Source organism: Laccaria bicolor, genomic scaffold, assembly GCF_000143565.1.
Source record: "Laccaria bicolor S238N-H82 LACBIscaffold_5 genomic scaffold, whole genome shotgun sequence".
Taxonomy (NCBI): Eukaryota; Fungi; Basidiomycota; class Agaricomycetes; order Agaricales; family Hydnangiaceae; genus Laccaria; species Laccaria bicolor.
Window position 1 is genome coordinate 822,722 of NW_001889876.1, and position 22,006 is coordinate 844,727.

The 22,006-nt window shown below is 49.0% G+C and overlaps 8 protein-coding genes across 8 annotated transcripts; 6 read left to right on the plus strand and 2 right to left on the minus strand.

Moving 5' to 3' along the window:
- The first annotated feature begins 16 nt into the window (after window positions 1-16).
- On the plus strand, window positions 17-1,321 carry LACBIDRAFT_189233 (uncharacterized protein). The gene is made up of 5 exons (XM_001877355.1): window positions 17-128; window positions 179-544; window positions 596-686; window positions 738-924; window positions 981-1,321. The coding sequence occupies exons 1-5, from the start codon at window positions 23-25 to the stop codon at window positions 1,272-1,274; spliced, it is 1,044 nt and encodes a 347-aa protein (XP_001877390.1). The 5' UTR covers window positions 17-22; the 3' UTR covers window positions 1,275-1,321.
- A 16-nt stretch (window positions 1,322-1,337) lies between these two features.
- On the plus strand, window positions 1,338-2,664 carry LACBIDRAFT_313722 (uncharacterized protein; the record flags this gene model as incomplete). The annotated part of the gene is made up of 3 exons (XM_001877356.1): window positions 1,338-1,491; window positions 1,547-2,029; window positions 2,078-2,664. 3 exons carry the CDS (start codon window positions 1,338-1,340, stop codon window positions 2,662-2,664), a joined length of 1,224 nt encoding a protein of 407 aa, XP_001877391.1.
- A 1,737-nt stretch (window positions 2,665-4,401) lies between these two features.
- Window positions 4,402-8,205, minus strand: LACBIDRAFT_313723 (uncharacterized protein; the record flags this gene model as incomplete). Its single annotated transcript, XM_001877715.1, has 3 exons — window positions 4,402-6,185; window positions 6,248-7,875; window positions 7,934-8,205. 3 exons carry the CDS (start codon window positions 8,203-8,205, stop codon window positions 4,402-4,404), a joined length of 3,684 nt encoding a protein of 1,227 aa, XP_001877750.1.
- A 226-nt stretch (window positions 8,206-8,431) lies between these two features.
- On the minus strand, window positions 8,432-11,160 carry LACBIDRAFT_313724 (uncharacterized protein; the record flags this gene model as incomplete). The annotated part of the gene is made up of 15 exons (XM_001877716.1): window positions 8,432-8,596; window positions 8,647-8,914; window positions 8,967-9,036; window positions 9,093-9,275; window positions 9,326-9,364; window positions 9,413-9,559; window positions 9,611-9,675; window positions 9,722-9,846; window positions 9,898-9,978; window positions 10,033-10,171; window positions 10,223-10,422; window positions 10,468-10,540; window positions 10,679-10,848; window positions 10,900-11,000; window positions 11,049-11,160. 15 exons carry the CDS (start codon window positions 11,158-11,160, stop codon window positions 8,432-8,434), a joined length of 1,938 nt encoding a protein of 645 aa, XP_001877751.1.
- Window positions 11,161-11,443: 283 nt separating this feature from the next.
- Window positions 11,444-14,491, plus strand: LACBIDRAFT_189306 (uncharacterized protein). The gene is made up of 13 exons (XM_001877357.1): window positions 11,444-11,583; window positions 11,644-11,741; window positions 11,791-11,865; window positions 11,912-11,997; window positions 12,047-12,210; window positions 12,268-12,604; window positions 12,661-12,859; window positions 12,912-13,288; window positions 13,346-13,484; window positions 13,537-13,763; window positions 13,817-14,159; window positions 14,215-14,279; window positions 14,327-14,491. The coding sequence occupies exons 1-13, from the start codon at window positions 11,450-11,452 to the stop codon at window positions 14,438-14,440; spliced, it is 2,358 nt and encodes a 785-aa protein (XP_001877392.1). The 5' UTR covers window positions 11,444-11,449; the 3' UTR covers window positions 14,441-14,491.
- Window positions 14,492-14,592: 101 nt separating this feature from the next.
- Window positions 14,593-16,603, plus strand: LACBIDRAFT_231982 (uncharacterized protein; the record flags this gene model as incomplete). The annotated part of the gene is made up of 3 exons (XM_001877358.1): window positions 14,593-15,054; window positions 15,103-15,368; window positions 15,421-16,603. Coding segments are annotated over 3 exons (1,911 nt in total), but the record flags the coding sequence as incomplete, so codon positions are not given.
- Window positions 16,604-18,110: 1,507 nt separating this feature from the next.
- Window positions 18,111-18,809, plus strand: LACBIDRAFT_178018 (uncharacterized protein; the record flags this gene model as incomplete). Its single annotated transcript, XM_001877359.1, has 4 exons — window positions 18,111-18,233; window positions 18,281-18,434; window positions 18,484-18,572; window positions 18,625-18,809. The coding sequence occupies 4 exons, from the start codon at window positions 18,111-18,113 to the stop codon at window positions 18,748-18,750; spliced, it is 492 nt and encodes a 163-aa protein (XP_001877394.1). The 3' UTR covers window positions 18,751-18,809.
- A 176-nt stretch (window positions 18,810-18,985) lies between these two features.
- LACBIDRAFT_313728 (uncharacterized protein) lies at window positions 18,986-21,961 on the plus strand (the record flags this gene model as incomplete). Its single annotated transcript, XM_001877360.1, has 8 exons — window positions 18,986-19,782; window positions 19,837-20,866; window positions 20,922-21,023; window positions 21,077-21,323; window positions 21,379-21,453; window positions 21,502-21,579; window positions 21,641-21,789; window positions 21,848-21,961. 8 exons carry the CDS (start codon window positions 18,986-18,988, stop codon window positions 21,959-21,961), a joined length of 2,592 nt encoding a protein of 863 aa, XP_001877395.1.
- Between the last annotated feature and the right edge of the window lie 45 nt (window positions 21,962-22,006).

Genomic DNA, 22,006 nt, shown 5'->3' on the forward strand with positions numbered 1-22,006 from the left:
CACCCCACACCTCCCTCCAACAATGTCACCCAACAGCACCAACGGCGTTCACTCGATATCTCGACCCCTCAATCCAGGTATCTACGCCCCTATTCCTTCCTTCTTCCTCCCAGGAAGCGAAGATCTTGGTGCGCATTCTTAGCTTCCCGGTCCTTCGTTCAGCTCATCGTCCCTGCAGACATTCCATCGTTCAAAACCCATGTCGTCCGCATCGCATCTGTGGGGGTCGGGCCCCTTATCGCTGGTTCGATGGGAGAGGCAATCCATCTGTCGCATGTTGAGCGTGTGCAATTGATCCAGGAGGCACGTAAAGCATTGGACGAAGCGGGTCTTGTGAACGTGCCCCTTATTGCTGGGACTGGTGCTGGGAGTACCAGAGAAACTATCCAACTCACCAATGAGGCAGCAGAAGCTGGGGCGGATTACGCCATTGTTATTGCGAGTGGGTACTTTGCCGGCGCGTTGGCGGGCAATCGTGAAGCGCTCCGAGCGTTTTGGGTAGAAGTTTCAAAAACGAGTCCAATTCCAGTCATGATTTACAACTGTTGGTTGCCCGCCTTTCAGTCATGATTTTCGCTGAGCTGTTTTCGTGCAGATCCTGGAGCAAGCGGGGGCATAGATGTGGATTCTGATCTTATCACTGAACTTGCCACCAGCTGTCCCAACATTTGTGGAGTGAAACTCACGTGCGTCGTAGACTGGTTTTCTCAAGTTGCTGCAATTGACGATCCCTAAAGATGCGGCAATGTTGGTAAACTGACGAGAATTGCGAACGTTGTGTGCGACGCGAGTTTTGCATCGGCGTATCCTCGCAAGGATCCCCAAGCACCTTTCCTTGTTTTGGGCGGGTTCATAGACTTTCTGGTTCCGTCGAGTTACGTGAACGCACATGGTGCTATCACTGGTCTGGGGAACGTTGCACCGGTAAGTGTGTGTATTTTCTATGCCTTGGACAAGAATTGACGCTATGTGCCCAACAGCATGCGATTGCGAAGCTCTTTGCGCTTACGGAAGCGTCGAGGCAAGATGCAACCCTGCTTCCCGAAGCGCTACGATTGCAAGGAATCATTGCGCGTGCAGACTTTACGATTGCGAAGGCATCGATTGCGGGAACGAAATATCTTCTAGAGAAGTTGTATGGGTACGGTGGAGTTCCACGGAAACCTCTTGTTGGGATTGATGATCGTGCGGGACAAGCGCTGTGGCATCACCCGCACACACAAGCGCTTATTGAACTTGAGAGGATTGTATCACATGACCATAAACTTACATAAACCTGTATCATGCTATATCTCTCGGAGTCACTCAAGAGTCACTTTCAGGTCCTAGTCATTGTCATGAACGACGTCGACGTTACTTCTCCACTAGTCCTCTCATTCCCTGCTATTCTTCGCAATCCAGGTCTTGCTCACCTCAACCAGGCAAAGAAACGACAACTTCAACAGCGCGACCAGAACGAAGGCAAGCGTTGGCTCAGACGGAAAGATAACGGTCCGCTTCTTCTCCATAACCTTCTCTGTGTGTGCCAACATCTTCCGTCTAATAGCCCGCTTCGCCGGGAACCCCCATGTCATCGCCGCGACCAAGAGTGATTATGTCCTACATCCCCAACAAGCCCGCGCTACATTCCCAGAGCCCCTCCCTTCCTTCCTTCCACGCACCGCAAAGGTGCCTGCCATTACCCCGCCCACCACTGATCCCGCCTCGGCTAATGCGGGTCGATTTTCTCTCAGCTTGAAAGGCATGCGAAAGGAGCTGAGGAGGTCTGGGGGTAGAGCCGAAGCTCTTGTAAGGGACATCGAGACTGAGATGGTTGAATGGCTGAGACAGGGTGGGACCCTTCTCGCCCCAAGGGGTGTAGACAGCCAGCTCGTGAACGATGATATGCATGGAACCCCTGTAGGGGAGACGGGCTCCATCACAGAGGTCTCTCGGACTCCATTGCAGCTCATTTGGCGCATCTCTGACGATGCGTTTGCGCGTTACGTGGTACATTGCTGTGCCCGTTACCATGAAGTTGTCAGCTTCAGTAGGTTGCTTTTTTGTTCTATGTTAATTATGCTCACTCTTTTCAAAGGTAAAGGGGACTCTGATCAGCGACTTACTTATCTGCTTCGTCCGAATGTCACAAGGCCAGACCACCACGCCGCAGTAGCACTCGACACCCCCCCAGTTACTGATGTGGATTACTCCTCCAATCCAGACTTGGACACCGATGACAACATTGATTCAGACTTCATAACAGACCGAGAACTAGAATCTGATGTCGATGTGGCCGAACCCACTCTGCCAGCAATGGCCGTGTCACCGCGCATCGGCTCATCTGATGATTCATGGTCCCTTGTCGGCGACGCCGACATCGAGGAGGCAGACATTCTAGAAGTGGAATCTCAAGTTGAGGCTCTATCGCTATCACCATCATCACCTTTACAAGGGCCCACCCAAGAAGAACTTGAATCAGCCGATGTCGCCAGTCCCCGCCGTGCGCACCCATTCAGTTTGTACAGACCACACCCGCTACGTTTCTCCCGCCGCGCCGCGCGTTCAGCGTCTTCGCCTTCACGCTCTCCTGCCCGTACTCCAGCCCGATGGAAAAGCCAAACAAAGAGACATATTGACCTGGTGGGAGGGAGAGTGAGTTTCTATCATTATTTGTTCTCGTGATTATCGGTTGTGCAAAATATTGTACAAGATCATCATCTTGGTCTCCCTCTTATAACGAAGGGAGTCTTAGTCGATATTAGCCCCGCTTTATAACCCAGTGTATCAATATCAGATAGAATTCACTTAAATATTGTAGAAACCCCGCATTGACTCCAGTTACGCTATAGCTTGGCTATAGCGCCTGTGTATCGGGAACCGGTTGTGACTGATACCTTTTTTTCCTCTACGTACCTCTGGCTGTTGACATACCGTCGGCTAACCTATCGTTGTCGTCCTTTCCCATGACGGACGTCTTCGCTCTCGTTTTTGATCATCGGTGAGAATGCGAGGAGGGGCAAAGTAACACTTTATATACTTCTACTCAAATACTTATCTAAGTATATCTTTCAACTTGCTTTCAACCGTCAACCTCATCTTCAACATTCACCCGGCATTGAAGCCAATCCTGCATTTTCGAACCAGTCGCCCAGACATCGCATGAATCGTCTAGGCTATCAGGATCAAGAATCGGAGTGACAACGTAGTATTCCCCCCTCACTGCACTGGAGCCGTAGTCTTTGATGCGAACCGACTGGACTCCATTCTCCTCGCCGTCGTCATAAGAAAGAATGTCTCCAACGCGGATCAACTGAGATGGGCGCGTGAATATATCCTCGTTTAATGCTGCTTGATATTGCAGATTCGCTGATTGAAATCCTGGGTTATCGTGCAGCCAAATTTCTAACCTACATAAATACAGAGTCTTGAACTCAAGACACATTTGCAACCAAAAAAATTCACTACTTACGCCGATTGCACGCTGTCCCTCTCGATCTCTGCTGCCTGATCTTGATCTGGAATCCATGGAAGCAGTTTACGGGAGATGAATTGAATTCCAAGAGAGGCAGTGGAGGAGACTTGGTACAAGCTGTAAGTCGACCTCACTGTTCTACCATATGTAACTCGTTGGAAAAAAACACGCACTCAGGTGGACAGTGCGAGATCTCCTTCAAATCCGCATCACAAATCTTGTCGCAACTTTTGTAAAATGCATAAACATTTTCTATCGTAAAGGGCGATGGAGGGAACACAGGATTGTCAGCAGAGAGTTTCTCCAACCCATAGTCACAGACTTGGGTAAGTGCAGCTTCATCATATTGGAGTTCTTTCTTGAGGATGTCGCTGCATTTTTGCCAAATGACTTTGTAGTGAGTTAATTTCTCAGTGGTGATTTCTGAAAAGTTTGGTTCATCATATGCAGGTGCAACGACGTCCATGATGGGGACGAGGAAGGCTAGTCTTGAACCAATACTACATATGTGCCAGGGAGGGGTTGAGTGCTGCAGTAGTATCACTTCAAAAGTGAAGACAGACTCCTGTGGTCTTATATACCCCCAGAGATGTCTTACCCTTGACGAACGCTCTTCCGGCCATGACCTTGACTTTGGACTTTTCTCTTTCCTCTCTCCAGTCTTAGGGATGTAGTGAAGTATGGACCAAGTCCTTGGATTCTTTTTGAATTTGGTTCCAGACACCATAGCCGACTGCTAACCGTCAAATGTTGAATGGGGTTTGTCCACATACAGAAGTCAAAAACATTACTATGGTTCGAAAGAAGCAAGACAATATACAACCTTGATACAACCATGTAAATATACATACACGAAGGGGCGTTGAAAAATGCGGCACAAAGAAAAGGATAGTCTGGAAGCATGTATAGTCATAATAAAGAGATAAGTGTATGATACATTTATGTGTCTAGATGCCTGGTCCAAAGCTGGTGAGAGCCATCCCACCCAACCAAGCCATTTCGATAACGGCACGCCCAATTGGTGTCATTACAAGGTCCGACTCCACTTCTTCATCCTCTTCATTTCTGAGAGCACGGGTTGATAACGCAGGAGAGTTTGGGAAGCTGCGACACAAGCCCATTTTCTCTAGACTTTCAGGCAGAAATTCGATGCCCGCTTCACGCGAGTGACATACGCCAATGACCCAGTCAACAAGACCCTGGTCGCGAATGGAAGTTGGCATGCTTCCATATGCATCTGCTAGCGGGCCCTGAACGGCCAAGCCCTGGTCGGGAATGCGAACGCCTGATCCTTGTAGATCGTGATATGCAACAACGCGAGCGCTGATGTGGAACGTGGTGAGTAGGACGTGATCGCGATTTTTGACGGAGTCGTGTGATGACGTTGGTGAGTTGCGCGCACGTTTCGAATTCTTGCCCCCAGTCTGCTTGACTTTCTGTTGCTCCTGCTCAGCGTGCGTCTGGAAAGGGACTTTGTAGTATATAAGTAAATATTGTCGACTGTCAGTGGAGATCGTTGGCATCGTGTAGGGATACTTCTGTGCCGATTTTGCATCCGTTTCACCCGGCCAGAGAGGGAGAAGCATATATAAAGAGTCCGTAGGAATATCTTCGAAAATGTCGGCTTGTGCTGCATCGCTCGTGAGACGTCTCGAATTTTTCGAGTTTTGTTGCTCGCGTTTGCGTTTTTGTGAGCTGTGGTGGGTGCCTTTGATCTCGTGAAGGGCGGGAAGAAGCCCAACATCTTGAAAAGACGTGTTAAGGTCGTCTACAATGCCTTTACGGACCTCAGAGTTGTGCCGAGAAGGGGCGACCGCCCAAGGGGGCTTGTACGATTTGGCTTTGTAATTTGAGGCATTCCTTTGTTTTCCCCAGCTAAATAAGCTGCCGAAGCCATTCTCTTGCGACGAGGGCGGTTCCGAGCTGTCATGGAGTATTGTCTCGTATACTTCCTGATGAGGCGTACGAGTGGGCCGTTTGATGCCGGTAAACAAATCGTCATCGTCTTCATCGTCCCCTACGTGACGGCGGTATCGCCCGCGAGAGACGGTGCGATCGGATGAAGTCGTTGTCGTTTCTTGAGTCATGATTGAACGGGAGGTCGATGCGGTAGAGTATACGATATTGCCAGCTGGGGAGGAGTCCGCAATACGAGACGGCCCACTCACAAGCGTCAAGCTACCGCCACTGGAAATAGCACCTCCTGCGCTACTGACGCTACTCTCCGAGCTGAAGTCCTGCTTTGGGCGGTCAGACTTCTTAGACTTGTTGCTTCTCGACTTTTTTGCGTCCTCCGTTTCCTTCTTTTTGCCCTTTTCCTTCGCTCTCCTTTCGTTGTCCCGTTCACGCTTCATCCTTTCTAGATCTCGCGGGCTAGTACGCCCGCTCTCATCTAGGAGACCATGCGATTCCAGCTTCCTTGTAGTAGTTGTGCTGGTATACGCTTCTTGAACTCGACGCGGACCTAGTAGAATCATGCTCGTGGATTTCTTTCGGTTTGCATCAACATTATTTGGGGTGCTAGGCATGCGGGAAGTTGTGGGTGGTCGCAAAGACGATGCGGTCGTTTTTGACGTCATGCGGTAGTGGCGACTTATCGAGAAGGCAACGGCCTTTGAGTGTTTATGGATGCTAGCGATGGGGCCATCAGACAGATCGCGTTGGTTCGTGTATGGTGTTCGATGATGAGTAATGTTCAACCGCTGTTGAGGTGCCTTCCCCGGCTCGACAGCTAGTAGGGAAAGAAATTAGGCTCTCGTCAATAAGCTGTATTTTTTTTAAAAAAAAACATACCTTGAGCATTCTTTCGATTAACTTTGTAACGCCCATTTGTATGGCTGAACCACCATTCCTCCGCGTCTACAGCCATCCCTCTCCAATGTTGCTCCTTGGCCTTTTCCTTTCCAGATGCCTTGTCCCTTGGGTCAAGCGCATCAAAAATACCAGCACTTGGAGTGGGAGCAGTGCTTGGGCGGGGGCCGAAAAAATTAGAAATGCTGTGCCTCTCTCGGTCAACCCTCATCCTTGGCTCATCCTCAGATCGCAGACGATCAGCTTTTTCCCTCTGGAAAGTCCACTTCTGTTGCTGGTTCTTATAACCTTCTCCGCCCCATTTGCGTGCCAACGTTTTGTGGAAGAAATCGCCGCTATTACAAGAAACGACGCTTAAACGACGTTCACTGGTGGTACTTTCCCTCCGCAACACGCGCTCAGACGGTCGGCGCCCTGTGGGCATAGGAGCAATAATATCATTCATTTCTGATTGATCGAAGCCAGTGATGCCACCCGCCCAGTTATTCCAGGCAGTATCAATGCCCGACATCGCACTGTCATTCGCTGAGGCAGGTGTAGGATTAGGCGTGATGCCGGCCGCCATAGGACTCGTTACGAGGGGTAGCACGGCATCCTTGTCCCGCTGTAACGATTTCTTCCGTAGATCACGCCAATCTCCTTCACTTTGTGGAACGGAGGTTGGTGCTAGGACCTCTTCGGTTGGATGAGAAGGTCCACCCATGTCAGAAGATCGCAGATACTCCAAACTTTTACTCGGCCTTCTTAACGTTGTGGTACTGTCCTCGCGGTAACGGCCTTGAACGTGGAATCTACTTGAAGGCATGCCTGAAGTAGCGATAGCCAAGCTTCCTCTCCTTTCGCCGTATGCCATCCGAAAGCTATCGTGCAAACTCTCTTGACTCGGGCTGACATGATCGAAATAGGTGGCACGGTCGCTTCCCTCATTCACGGAACCCACGTAGATTTCTTGGTCATCCTGATCAAAGTCAGAGTCGTCGTCAAAATCTTCCTCTGAGAGATAAGTAGAGGATTCGGCACCAGAACGCCTGGAGGGTACAAAATTGGGAGGCAAGGGATGACGGTGATCGATATCATCATCAGAGCTGAGCTCATTGGTCGACGTTTGGGGTGTGTTGTTTGACTGTGGGCTGATCTGTGAATTCGCCAATGAACTCAAGCCGCTCGCACTCGAGAGAGAAGAAACGGATGCGGAAGCCGATGACTGGCCGAAAGTATGGCAAGACGCTGTATCCGTGTCCTTTGTTTGTAAACGGCCTCGGCGTGCTCTGACGGACGACGGTGAATGGGAGGGCTGAGCCCCACCTGCCGCACTGTGTGATTGCGAGGAATGACTGCAGGATGGCTGTGGCCCAACAACAGATGGACGAGGAGTGGTATCGGCTTTGTAAATGAGTTCGTCTGAGTCTGTTTCATCACGAGGTCGAGTAAGGGGGTCGACTGATCTTGATGAGAACGAGGAGGGTGGGGCAGCGCCAAAAGTAAAGGTATTGAGTGTATTCTGGAGATACATGCGATCATTACCGTCTTTTGATGTGGGTGTGACAACATTTGGTTGAGAGAACAAAGGCAGATCGCAGTTGCTTTGGGAGGCATGGGAGCGAGACGATCTGCAGAAGGATAAAAATTAGTAGGAAAACGCAGAAAGAGGGTATAAAAGAGACAGACGTTGACCTGCGACTGCCGTTCGCGTTCTGGTCGTTCAAGATTTTCCTGCCAATAGCTGGTTTGCGATGTTGAGATTCTGGAGACGATGGCGACGGCGTGATGTTGCTATCGTCTAAAAGGAGAGAGGAATAAGAGGTGGGCGTGTCCAAAGCAGAGTTGGTGATGGTCGTTGGTGGGGGAACAGTGGGCGCAGCGACGAGTAGTGTGGGTCTTCTAGAGGGAGGTTGCTTTTGCGGAACACCGCGAGAGGACTTGCGCTTGAAGAGATTCATGACTGAAGGAGAAAGAGAGGGGAAATCCAAATGAATCCAGGTGAATACAAGGGTATGAAGGGGCAAAGTGAGTAATGAGTACAATGTTGTATAGCAGACAGTCGCCACGTGAGCTAGCCTGCCAAGCAGCCCTCAGCCACGCGAGCCCACACGTGGGAACAACAAACCAATTTTGTAACAAAGGTCATGGATAAAGTACAAACGCTATCGACCACCTTACAGCTCCTTACAGCTTAGCATCCTTCTTCATCTTCACGACCTTTTCAATGTCTCGGTATTTATAGTACAATTGAAGTGACTCGGGGTTGGCCACCGTTCCACTCGGCTGCAAGTTTGATCCAGAGACGATTTGCTTGACAGCGATTTCAATCTTCTTTCCATTGACCGTGTACTGGGTGGAGGTGAGTGATGTGAGGAGAATAGTTGCTTGATTTCACCAACCGGAATATCAGAAACTTCAAAGATATAGGCGGGAACATGCCGGGCACTCAGTCTCCTCCTTATGGTGATGCGTATTTGAGAAATGAGTGCTGGGGAGAGAATGTACCCTGCACGCATTTTAACGAACAGCAACACACGCTCGTCTCTATCATACGAACGACGCTGCCCGATACAAAGAGAATCATCGATCACTTTGGAGAATGGCTCCAAGGCCGAATAAATTTCTGCAGAGCCAAAGCGAACGCCACTGGGATTGAGAACACCGTCACTGAGAGAAGAATGTTAAATCGAATTTATCTAGTAGCAATTTTTGGCCTCACCTGCGTCCTAAAATCATAATGCCCTTGGTGGCCTGATTCACTACTATGAGATCGCCTTGCCTCCAAATTCCTTGAATAAAGAAATGAGAATCTCCAGAAATCAATATGCAAAGAAAAAATATCTACCAGGATACATGCTGAAATAAGCATCTAAAAACTTCTTTCCTCCCTCATCACCCCAGAAGCACACTGGCAGCGATGGATGGGGCCGCGTACACACCAGCTCGCCTGGTTCGCCAAGATGTTCGATATTGTTCCCACTTAGATCAAAAATTTCGACCTTCATTCCAAGTGACTTGCACTGTATTTCTGAAAAGATGTCATCGTAATAAAATCTATCTTTTGCCAAAGTTGCACACCTCCTGAATACACGGGTAAGGATGGAGTGCCGGCGACGACTGGTTGGGATTTTTCAGATTAACCCCGCTTTCAAGTTATGCACTCACAACATGCAGATATGTCGGTGCCTCCGCTCATTGAGACGAGATGAACGTCGCCGCCAAAAGCGTGGAATGCCCATTCGAAAAGAGGTAGTGTTAGAACGGCACCTGTGCAACTGATAGTTTTCAGTGCTTCAAACGAGCCCAATTCCACTGAAAGAAAGCTTCAGTACATGGCGGGGTTTAGATGTACCAAAGCTTTACGAGGGTTGATCCCTTTTCCTTGGATTTCGGCCAAGAACCTAGGACTCGTCCCGAGGATCGAAACCCTATCCACGGGTCAGGAAGACATTCAGGTGTAGAGTCATAACGGACCCTTGGTTATTGATAAATTGGAGGAAAGTTTTGAGATCAGGGTGGAAGGGCGATCCATCGTAAAGAATGATTCGTGATCCACAAGCAAGCCCCGTCAACATAAAAGTCCACATCATCCAACCAGTCTAAGGAGGCGTTCGGTCAAGACCTATAGTGGTCGCTGCTTTCAGACGTACAGTTGTGTACTGGAAGTAAGTGTCCTCCGGAGAAGCATCGAACGTCATCTTGATATCTTTTTTTGTTTGGAGAAGGACACCCTGTTGCAGGCGTGAAACTGAGGATGAAGGAGCTAACGTTGGCCGAAAACTCACCCCTGCGGAATGAACGATGCACTTGGGTTTTCCAGACGTCCCAGAGCTGTATAAGATGAAGAGAGGCTGACTAAAAGGAAGTTGCTCGAATTTAAGTTTGCGATCATCTGCAGACTCTAGAAATGCGGAGAGTGTAATGCTGTCGGTGACGTTCTTCATCTACTCGCGTGTCTAAAAGACACGGGCGTACCTCGCGGCATCCTGAAGATTTATTTCATACCCGGTTATACGACTCGGTAGCAAAACGGCTTGCTGTAGACCTTTGTCAGAGAGGTCCTTGATCACCTCTGTGACTTTGGGAAGGAGATCCACAGGTTTTCCCCCGTATGAAACTTCTATTTCAGCGAAAACGAACTTGGGTGTGATTTGGCGATACCTGTCAAGGATGCCCTAAAAAGGTTATTGTGGTACTGGTTAAGAGACGAGATTCCTTACAGAAGTTCCCATGTCCGTCGCAGTACTTGAAAATATGCCTCCTATGCTTGCTGTCGCCAGAGCAATGACGACACTGTGTAGAGAGTTGGTTATGATTGCTGATAATCATTCACGTTTGACGAAGAACGTTGAAGGTACAAGACTGCTAACCTGCGACCCGATCACCCACTTTCAATCCGTGAACCTTCAACGCCGCGGCCATGACCCGTACCAGTTGCGTAACTCCCGGAAGGTGCGATTGGTGATGACTCCCGATTCTCCAGTTGCAGTTATTGCTATCGCGTCGTCTGTCCTATGGAGCAGATTTTCCGCGTAGTTGAGTCTCGCTCCAGGAAACCATAGAGGTACCTCATCTAAGACGCCTTTCTCCAATATTTTCGTCTGTGATCCGATTTTGAGCAGATGAAGGAAATGATGCAATAAATGACAGACCTTTTGCGGTGGTACAGAGGATATTATCCCGAGAAACTCCCACAGCTCCAGCCAAAAATTGTCATCCTCAACGGAGTATCTGTGGAGATCATGATAATTCGCTAAGCAAGATAAGCATAAGACAGAAGTAAAGATTGGGAGACGCCAACCTAATTTCAGGCCATATTTGGGATTTATCTGGCGGCGAAGCGCATCCGCGCAAGAGTCAGCGGGACGTCGGGGCTTCCATAGGGGCTTTGAGTCTGCAAAGTACTGGTGCATGCTTTGGGTTGACGGCAATGGGGTTTGAGAGAGGTTATGGGTGGCGTCCTATATGTACCTCTGAAATACGATGGTTCGGAGTGGTGTGTTCTTGATGAAGGGATCGAGGAAGCTCGTTCAATTTTGTTCAGATACATACTTAAATAAAGCTTGAGCGTGTGCTACACATAGTAATTGCATTGAACCCACGTGGCAAGTGACAGTTCTTCAACTGCACTTTCTAGTTGAACCACCACATACACTACGGACTCGAGTAACTCTCCAACGGACACCTTGAGTCTCTCCCCTAATGGCGTCAGCTGCCCCTATAAACCTACGAGCACAAGATACTCCCTACGTACCCCCTACCAGCCTCCCGACGTCATCGTCACAGACTGGCAGCACGGCGAGAATACAAATAATCGACGACGAGAAGAAGTTCACGTTCGTATTTATTTCCATTGTTGTGCTTCTCGCTGTTCATTTATGTTCACATGTCTCCAGTCCTGATCTTGCTACGCAGATTGAACGGTGGGGTCTTCGAGATGCTGGCTTCTCATACAACATAGTAGCTGTCTTTGGTTCTCAGTCAACGGGGAAGAGTGGGTAGCCCCATTGGAAATCACTCTCGATGCTCACGCCGCTTCAAAGGTACACTTTTGAACAGGTTGTTTGGGACCACCTTCGACGTGATGGACGAAACTAGGCGACAGCAGACAACCAAAGGTGCGACTTGTGTCTCGAGGAAATGATTCCGTATAACCCAGAATAGGTATCTGGATGTGTCGCGGGAAGGACATGGGCGTCATGGTAATGGACGTCGAGGGAACGGATGGCCGCGAACGAGGGGAAGACCAGGTAGGCAGCTTCGAATAATGACGTGACCATTGGTTCACAAGGAGTCTAGGACTTTGAACGAAAATCCGCGTTGTTCTCCTTGGCGTCATCCGAAATCCTTATTGTTAACCTCTGGGAGCACCAAGTTGGTCTCTATCAGGGTGCCAACATGGGCTTGCTCAAGACGGTATTTGAGGTAAACCTCGGACTTTTTGGTAAGAAAGCACAAGATGGGTATGTTACAACCCGTTCAGTCAAGTTCCGCGGCCACTGACTTCTCTGATTTTGCAGGTCTAACGGCCGCACTCTCCTTCTCTTCGTTATACGCGACCACATCGGCCAAACACCCCTCGCCAACTTGCAAGCAACTCTCACGGCCGACTTGAACCGCATTTGGGAAAGCTTGAGCAAGCCCACTGATCTCAAAGACCGCCTATTGTCAGATTATTTTGACTTGGCATTCACTGCTCTCCCGCATAAAATACTTTCGGCTGACAAATTCGAGTCGGAGGTCCAAGAGCTTCGCACTCGGTTCGTCGACAAGGAAAGCAGTGACTATCTCTTCAAGCCTGCTTACCACAAACGCATTCCTGCGGATGGAGTGGCGTTTTATATGGAAGGCATATGGGTAAGTGCTTTTCCCTGCGGCTTTGAAGACACGCCTGAAACGATTCGACTGAAAAGGAACAAGTTCAAACAAATAAGGATCTCGACTTGCCCACACAACAGGAACTATTGGCTCAATTCCGTTGTGACGAAATCTCAGCCGTGGCACTGGCCGAATTCAACGAACAAGCTAAATCACAAAAGCGACCCGTGGAGGGGGGCCGTGTTGTCGAAGGTCTGGGAGCAATGATGAACAACTGGAGAACACAAGCTTTGAGTAAGTGCCCAACAGGATAGTGTCGAACTTTTGAACTGAATTGGTTTACCAGCGCGCTACGACAGGGATGCCTCGCGGTATCACAAAGGTGTGTATGGCCGCAAACGGGCTGATCTTGTCGCAGTGCTGGACTCCACACTTTCCCCCCTCTTCCTTGGACAACTCAAGAATCTCCACAAATCGTGTCTCGTGACCTTCAAAAAAGAGATGTTGGATGGCTTGCATGGCGAGGATTATGACTTTGCGAACGTCTTCAAGAGGGCACGGGAAAAGTCTGAAAGAACTTTCTCCGAAGGTGGAAAAGAGGCGTTGGTGGAGGGCACAGATTGGAGTTGGGAGGAGGAACTGGAGTTGTTAAGGGATGAGATTCGCGCCGTCGCTGATCAATGTAGAAAGGATGAAACAACGAAGATGATCAATTTGATTGAGGTTTGTTTTTGTCTTTCATATGGCATTTTCGGATTGAGGGTTGATGAGAAAGTTTAGCGAAATCTCAAGAAGCACATTTCGGAGCCGGTGGAATTGCATCTCGGAAAGGCCTCTCCAGACATGTGGGACGAGATACTTCGAGTGTTCCGAGACACCTTGGATAAAGCCGAGAAGACATATCTGACGAAGGCAAAAAGTTTGTTCAATCACTCTACCATACCATGCGAGTCTCACGACGGTTTGTGAAGGCTTCAATTGCACCGAGGAAGAAAATACAGCAGCTCTCGACGCCCTTCGCAAGCGTGGATGGGTTGCCTTGCGGGCGAAGATTGATGAACAAACGGCCGACCCTATTATACTGGGCAAACTTCGGAATCATTTCGAGGAGCGATTCCGTTACGATGAACAGGGCGTTCCAAGAGTGTGGAAACCTGATGATGACATTGACAGTGCCTTCATGAAAGCTAAAGATCAGGTATGTCTAATCTAGACTTCTGTTTTCTACTGAAATTTTGAACTGCTCAATAGACTCTCGACCTCGTGCCGTTATACTCAAAAATATCTCCAAAAGATACCTCTTTGGAATTTAATCTTCCCTCTGAATCTAACGATTCATTTTCGAACGACGATTTCGACTTGTCGACATCACCGGTCATATTTACGGAGACGAAATGCCTTGATCTGACAAATAAGTTTCGGCGTGATGCAGATGCGTACTACGTCGAGGCGAAGCGGAGTACAGTCGCAAGCATCGCACAGATTCCGTATTGGATTTACGGTGTCCTGGTGGTTCTTGGATGGAATGAAGCCATGCTCGTCCTTTTCAATCCACTATATTTCGCATTCTTGCTTCTCGCTATGGCGACATCGTGAGGGTCTTTCTTGTCGCTCGCGCAGTAACTAATTGATGGTTTTGTTGCGAAGTTACATTATTGCACAACTCGGCCTGGTGGGACCTCTTTTCCAGGTGACCAGAACGGTCGGAAGTGAAGTATGTTGGAAAGAATTTCCGTGGATTTCAACTGATGTATTTTACAGATCCAAAGACAAGCGACAGCTCGGCTACGCGAGCATTTTTCGCAGCCGGTGTTGGCTGAACCTGTGCAAGTTGGTCCGAGCCGTGACAGGGAGGAGGTGGGACAGATACAGTAGACAATGGGATGTGTGACGTTATGTGACAATGTGACATTTTATTGTGCTCTTTACGGCCTCTACCAGTATGTAAGTACAATGTCGGGTGCGATGGTTTCGACGCTTTCTGCTTTCTTTTTCCCTCTACTTCTCGTCGCCGGTCGACTTCTGGCATGTCTACCCTCGCCCAGCCCCCGACATACGATGCAACCACCACCGCAGATACCCAACTCACACCCTATCTCCAACTTTCACACCTTCTCTCACTGACATGGCTTGCCTACCCCATCCTTTCTCTCATATTCGTCGCCTTTCGCCTTCAGTTATCCATGACATCTTTGGAGAACTCCATTTTGAGTGTCAAGTCAGATATTCTATCAAGCTGCAAGGCAGCAGAACATGCTGCCACTGCAGCCGCAAGCATGCCCCGCTACATGGCCCTCGCAACCAACGAGCAGTTTGCTGATGCAGTCAACGGCTCTTTGCATGCTGCACGCGTTGCTCTCGTAGTTTCGCTTACTGCAATGGAAGCCATCATCAACTTTATCATCGACACCTATCGTTCTACGTTCTTTTGTTTCTTGGAGCTTGTGGTCACCGGGGGTCTTGCAGTCCTGATATCTGCTGTTCAAGGGGTCAGTTTACTCGTTTCTTTTGTTTACTACCTTTCTCATCATTTACAGATCAACACTGTTCTCCAAAGCGTTACGGGCAGCCTTCGTACCAGCATTCAGAGTGATATTGCCTCTGCCAACAGCGTCATCCAGAACGCCATCAATGCTATTAACAAAGTCAATCCATTTGGAAACATCAATGCGCCCCAGATTGCCGTACCTAGTCTTGATGCACTGCAAAATGTTACTTTGCCTGCTTCCTTTCAAGATGCTCTGACAAGTTTGAACGCCTCAATTCCAACCGTGGCAGACCTGAAGGGCGCATTGGAATCAATGTAAGCCCAAGCTGGTGCATGATGCCTTCTTGACCTCATTATTATTCTATAGCATCGACACTCCTTTCGAGCTTTTGAAGACAGACATCAATGACACTTTTACCGGCCTATCTTTCAACTCATCGATCCTTCCCGTTCCGGAGCAGAACCGTCTCTCCTTTTGCAATGATGTTGATTTGTCCGTCATTGACGAGATCGGACGTGACTTTATAAAAATTGCCAAGATTGGAGTTGTCATCATTATTCTCCTCGCCCTTCTCCTCATCGGTTTCAACTGCCTTTTGACATGGTACAAATGGCGCTGCATGAAGAGACACCTGGAATATACTCGCCAGGCTTGGAACACAGATCCCACTATGATCCATACAAAGACCTCCTCATCCTCACCACCACAGGTTATCCTCACCGACCATAACTTGATGATTCTCCATGCAAACTCAGCTCATCCGCTAATCACCCGCATAATGAACCAGTTATCAGCACGTCTTCGCTTCAGCCCTTCGCATCACACAAATCTTCGATGGTTCCTCCACTATATCTTCCATGCTCCTGCCCTCGCTTGTTTCCTCATTGGTTTCTTCGGTTTACTATCTGTCGAAATCCAGTTGCTCGCGATGGGCCCCATTGTCCACAAGTTCGAGGATAGTGCGGCAGCCGCTGTATCCGATTTTTCCAACGTTATTGCGGCATCTATCAATGACAGCATGTTCAACCAATCTGCACTCTATGCCAATGACATCAACAGTCGGGTAGACGTCATTCAATCCACCATTAACAACGGTGTGTTTGGGTGGGTAAACAGCACCACCTTCACTTTGAATGCGACGATCAACGCGTTCTACACTGATATTCAGAAGGCTGTGTCAACTGTATTCAACGGCACTGTTCTGGAAAGCCCCGCCAATGATTTTATCAAGTGTTTCATTGGCGGCAAAGTGGACGCCATCGAGAACGCCTTGACATTCTTGCACGACAATTTACAGATCGACATTCCACGGGTCAACGATTCCATTCTCGTCCTTTCACCGGCGTCGGTTCACGAGGCTACGGCTCCGATTGCAGCAGCAGCGATTGGAGGCGGCCCTAACGACAAGGAAGGTCTCATTGGACGACTGGTTAAAGCGTATACAGCGACGTTGAAGAAAGAGCGTGTGATGTTCGGGCTTTTCCTGGCATTATGGGGAATAGTTGTCCTCATGGGTGTCTGCATTCTCATTTGGAACACATATGGCCAAGCCTTGTTGAAGAAGAGGAGACGTCGACGTTATGAGCTTGAGCAACGCTCTGGGATCAACGGAATCGTCGTACCTTTCAGGTCTGGGGTCGAATCTGAGAATGAGAAAGGTGCGGTTCTGGACCTACCCTCTTTCACGCCTCTGCCCTCGCCGAGGAGAAGTGCCTTCAAGCCCTTCTGGGGTTCACGATCTAACTCTCCGATGGGAAATCAACCCTCTGGCTCGGCTGAGTCTTTTGCCATCCAGAAGGAAGAGTGGGATGATTTTCCACCAAAACCTATTGAATCAACCGTTAAGAAGCCAAGCCGGCTAATGGCCATAGGACGGAAGGCCATGGGGAAAGAACGTGTCAAAGCCGACGGCGGGGAAGAGTCTACATCCTCCTCATCTGAAAAGTCACCTTCGGACGAGGGAATTAGGAGTACGACGTGGGTCGGAAAATTCACGACGTTGTGGACCAAAAAGGAACCAGTGCCACAAAGTTCGGAATTTTGGGATCAACCCTCCCGTGGTCGCCCCAAGCTGCAGATCAATGTTCACCGTGATTCCGCAGATGCTGGTCCCAATCTGTACAGCTCCCACACCATGCAGTCTCGATGGTCTGCTTCACCCGATGCCACACAAACGTCGTGGGGGAAGGTAATGTCACCCAGCAAGAAAACGAGCACAACCACCACCGCAACATTCCAGACTCCGTTCGGCTATTCTACGCGCAAGTCTGGCGTACCAATCCATGATCTTGACCAATCCTACGATTCCCTTTCTAGCAAATCTGGAGCTCCGGCCTCCCTCCCTTTGCCACTCTATCACGGCTTTTCAGGCTCTCAATCTCGCCCATCAGCTCGGGCAGAGGCAACTACGACGGAACGCAAGGACACTTCCCCTCCCCCTCCTTTTGCACCGTACCGTACGAACAAGCTGCCCAACCCGCCTTATGATGAGCAGCGACGAACTTCTACGTTGAGGGTCATGAATCCCACATTCAAGTCTTCCGACCACACTGTCGCAATGCCTGCGTCGCGGTTGTTGACAACCATGGACGCTCGCCATTCTTCCGCTATCAACCCGTTCATTACGCCTTTCGATGATGAACACCGAGTAACGATCGATAACAATCCTGTCTACGTCAGGCAGAGTATCCCTACGAATCCTTTTGGTGTTGCACTCTGATGCTAACACGTTGAACTCCACTTTACGGACCGCGATGAATTGTCGTTCTCATTTCACGAACATAATGTACCTCTTCTGCTTAATGACCTGCACCATCTTCAACTTGTATTTTCTTACGTTCATTCTTGCTGGACAACTTTGTAGCATTGTCATTGTATTTTTACATCCGCATCATATCAAGCCTCATAAATTCGTGCTTCACACTCGATTAATAAGTTAGAAGCAGGAAGAACCTATATATCGTGCTTGTATTCAAGTTGTTAGAGTGGCCGGAATTTGCCGAGCCCACAAATCCGGAAATACACGGGGCACTTGTCACAAACTCATTCACTTCAAAATGTCGTCGTTGCGTCTCGTTTCTTCTGCTGTGCGCCGAGCAACGACTTTTTCAATAGCGCGACGTGGATATGCCGAGGCTGTTAGCGACAAGTTGAAACTCTCGCTGGCTCTTCCTCACAAGGTTTGCAGACGTCTTGCAACCAAGTTCTCTGCTGACCCAGATACCAGTCAATCTTCACTTCGCAGGATGTCGTCCAAGTAAATATACCTGCAGAATCCGGAGACATGGGTATCCTTTCCAACCATGTGCCATCCATCGAGGCTATACGACCAGGCGTGATTGAGGTCATTGAGTCGAACGCGGGTTCTCAAAAGTTTTTTGGTGAGCCCTCCAACTCACGGTCTCGTCGAGTTCTCATAAAAAACCATAGTCTCCGGCGGATTCGCTACTGTCCACCCGAACAACAAGCTTACGATTAACGTCGTGGAGGGTGCGCCGCTGGAAGACTTTTCGATCGAGGTGCGTAGTATGCCGGCAGTCTAAGACGAAATCCAACTCACATTCTCTCCAGGCTATTCGTAGCAACTTAGCAGAAGCACTAAAGGTGGCAGCTGGAAGCGGTTCGGAGGCAGAGAAGATGGAGGCACGCATTGAGGCCGATGTGTATGAGTCGTTGCAACATGCCCTCGCAAAATAGTGGCTTTTGTATTTAGAGACGCCTCTTGTCCACATTGAGTACACCAACTACTCAACCCCATTTCCGATTTGATTAAGTTGCTAATCTATGATCACCAGTTGACATTCACCGTCTCGTTCGAAATGGGTCTGCTCGTCAACCACACGAACCGTAATCCCTTGGTTGATACCCCTTTCTGCCTGAGTAAATTAACCACCCTTGCCATCTTCACCGTATTCGCTGTTGTAGCCGATTTATGTTAGGCCCGCGTGTTATGGGTGCGAGTAGTAACCCAGGACCCACTCAACCTCTCCATCGAAGTTCTTTCAATTATAGCGCAAGCACCGATCTTCAGCGCCAGAAATCCACGAAACAGCTCATCAGTCGCTATGAATCCATGAGCGTATCTCCAGGCAAGGAACCTACGCCAAGAAGACCCATGCATCGACACGAAAACGGAGGTTCTCTTGAAACACCAACAAAGATGGCTGTGAATCAGGCTGGCCAGAAGGACAAATCTCCCATTCGCCAATCATTCCGCAACCTCCTCTCAGTTATCAAGAAAACGACCACTGGATTGTCTAAACGACGATCAGATGACCGACTCTATCTTCTCAAGTCTGGCCAATCCTACGATGGTCCTCCTGATGTGCCAGCAAAGGACATTCCACTCCTCGACGAACGAGGACCATTACAAAACCCTAGAAACAAAAAGATCTCTGGTCAACTCTTATATCTCTCCCATTCCCATATTCGGTCGGACAGTGGTGGCCTGGCATGGGTATCTTGTACGGCGAATCTGAAAGGAAACAAAATCCTCGTTTCTTGGTTCACACCCCTAGGCGACCCTTGCATTCATGAGATTACGTTGGCTCGCTGCTCGGATATTCGTTCACTTTCGCTAAGATACATGGATTCCGAAGAGGCATCCCTTTTACCCTCCACCGGAGGCGAAGAGCTCAAAGTTTTTGAGATCCTTTTTGAAGGAAGAGCTCGGGAAAAGTTTGCTGCGACTTCAGTCAAGGATCGAGCAAACTGGATCAGCGGGATATGGTAAATGCCTTTGATACCTTCGTAAATAAATATCCTGAATGGGCTGGCATTTAGGGACACGATATTGCCCTCTCAAGAATCAAAAGATGTTACAACTGAAAGTAGTCCGTCGAAATTCTTGACCGCCTCCCACACCCAAGTGTCAGAGCAAGTTGAAAGTCCCATTCCAACTCCATTGCCGATACTTAGTCCTCTATTAAGCCCTACTTATCCCGAGGGCTCTGCTCCCCCAGTTCCTTTGAAGCCTTCGCTACCTACACTAATGATACCAGGGAAATTAGGCAACCCTTTTTCGAAACTTCCTTCACCCGCTGGCTTTACCCCAATTTCTCCTAGCGTCTATTCTCCCGTTTCAAGGCCAGTCTCCTCAACAAGCTGCCGTTCTGCCAGTCCTTCCGTAGCGAACCTCGGCCAACTCTCTGTCGTCAAACAACGATTGGCTCAGATAGAACGAAATCACCCGCAAAGCCAGAACGGAATTCACGGTTCACCGGTCTCTCAGGGGTCCCAACTTAAGGTATCACAGACGTTACCTCCTAGAGGTGACGTTCAGCAGTCTTTTCAATGGCCTCCATCTGAAACCTCGCCCCAAAGGAATTTATCAAGCGCAGCAGGTTTCGATGGTCGGGAAAACTCCATAAACTACCACAAAATTGCGAACGATCTGACCGACATAAAGAGTATCCTTGGTGGCGAGACAAATTATCCAACTGTGCAACAACTTGTTGTTGGTCTGGATCATCGCATCCAAGGAACGGGAGAATCTCTCAACTATATACAAGACATCTTGCAGGGACTAGCGGAGCGATCATCCGTTCGACCTGAGGAAGAAAGCACCCAAATTTCCGCGCAGCTACGGGCAATCAGCACGCAACTAACAGCCGATATTCCCGTCGTTCTGGCAAAGTTGACCGATTTACAAGAGAGAGAAAGGGCGAATCAAGGTGACGCCCTGAAGTCGGTGGGGACCGTCGATGCCGATTATGCCTCTCTACATACGAAGCTAGAGGAGCTGGTCAGGCTATGTTCCACCAACATGAGGTCGAACCGTCCACTTGAAAACAATGATGGTTCAGGACAAGAGGTACTGCGTTACTCAAAAAAAGGAGGGCTGAGTACTGAAAACTATCCCTACTTAGCTGGCAAAAATTCTATCCCATATTGAAGAAGACAGCCAGAATCGCTTGCAACAAACTCATCAACAAGCCGATACTGTCAGATATCTCAACGAGCTCAATACGGCAAGACATTTTTCTGTTCAAACGCTATCTCTTAATCTGTTCCTCCTATGCAGTGGCTCGAGTCGTTCGTGAATAACGGAACCTCTCAAATCCAAGGTTTGGCTACAAACGTGGAACAACTCTGCATGGACTTGGGCTGCACCGCGCAACCGCAAGGCGCCCCTGGTGCACCTAACTTACTGAACGACATTCGCCAACTTGCGCTTGGAATGCAGATGCGAGATCAAAACCTGGCTGAGCTGCATGCCAGCGTAAACGGCCTTCTTGAAGTTATAAGTGCAGAGACTCGGCAAGGATCAGGTGTGCCCCCCCGCCCCGCCTTCGGAACAATGATCGTCTACTTACAGTCACCAAGGAACCCAGGCCATTGCTGGCATGCTCGAGAGGCAACGCCTTGATCATGAACATCTACTTAGAACCTTCACGAATGGTACGCAATTTTGTTGCCAGCGAAGATCGTCTATTCATCCCTAGGTAGAGATATCTAGCGAAATAAAAGGGGAACGATTGCGCTTCGTTGAAGCCATGAAAGAAGCAACGGCAATAAACGTTCAAAGTGTGTAAAATGTTCATGTTACTTCCCGCTTTACTGACCAGTGGTGCTCTCCCATTTCAAGCACACGTCGAACAATTTAAAATGGAGCTAAATAAGGAGGTAATGGGTATGACCGAGGAAGTGCGCCGCCTCCATCAAGACAAGCGAACAATAGAGAATCAGATTGCTGACCTATTCGCATTCTATTCCAAACAGAAGCAAGCGACAAACGTGAGGCACACAGTAGATTCATAGCCACACCATTCTGACTATTTCTGACTTCACACAGCCTCTTGCAGCAGCCGACATCAACCAGCCTGTGTCGCAGCAGATGGTCCAAAACTGCAGGCCAACGCTTCGACCCACACGGCAGAGGCCACTACCCCATCCCAGGCGGACATAACTGGACAGAAATCGGAGAGTGATATTTTCAACGAGGGTATTTATG

Bases quoted from the DNA above. Each gene is read 5' to 3' on its own strand.
- LACBIDRAFT_189233 (XM_001877355.1), top strand. From the start codon at position 23: ATGTCACCCAACAGCACCAACGGCGTTCACTCGATATCTCGACCCCTC. The intron at 545-595 runs GTTGGTTGCCCG...GTTTTCGTGCAG, and splicing joins TCCAGTCATGATTTACAACT to ATCCTGGAGCAAGCGGGGGC. The intron at 687-737 runs GTGCGTCGTAGA...CGATCCCTAAAG, and splicing joins ATTTGTGGAGTGAAACTCAC to ATGCGGCAATGTTGGTAAAC.
- LACBIDRAFT_189306 (XM_001877357.1), top strand. From the start codon at position 11,450: ATGGCGTCAGCTGCCCCTATAAACCTACGAGCACAAGATACTCCCTAC. The intron at 11,584-11,643 runs GTTCGTATTTAT...ACATGTCTCCAG, and splicing joins GACGACGAGAAGAAGTTCAC to TCCTGATCTTGCTACGCAGA. The intron at 11,742-11,790 runs GTGGGTAGCCCC...GCCGCTTCAAAG, and splicing joins TTCTCAGTCAACGGGGAAGA to GTACACTTTTGAACAGGTTG.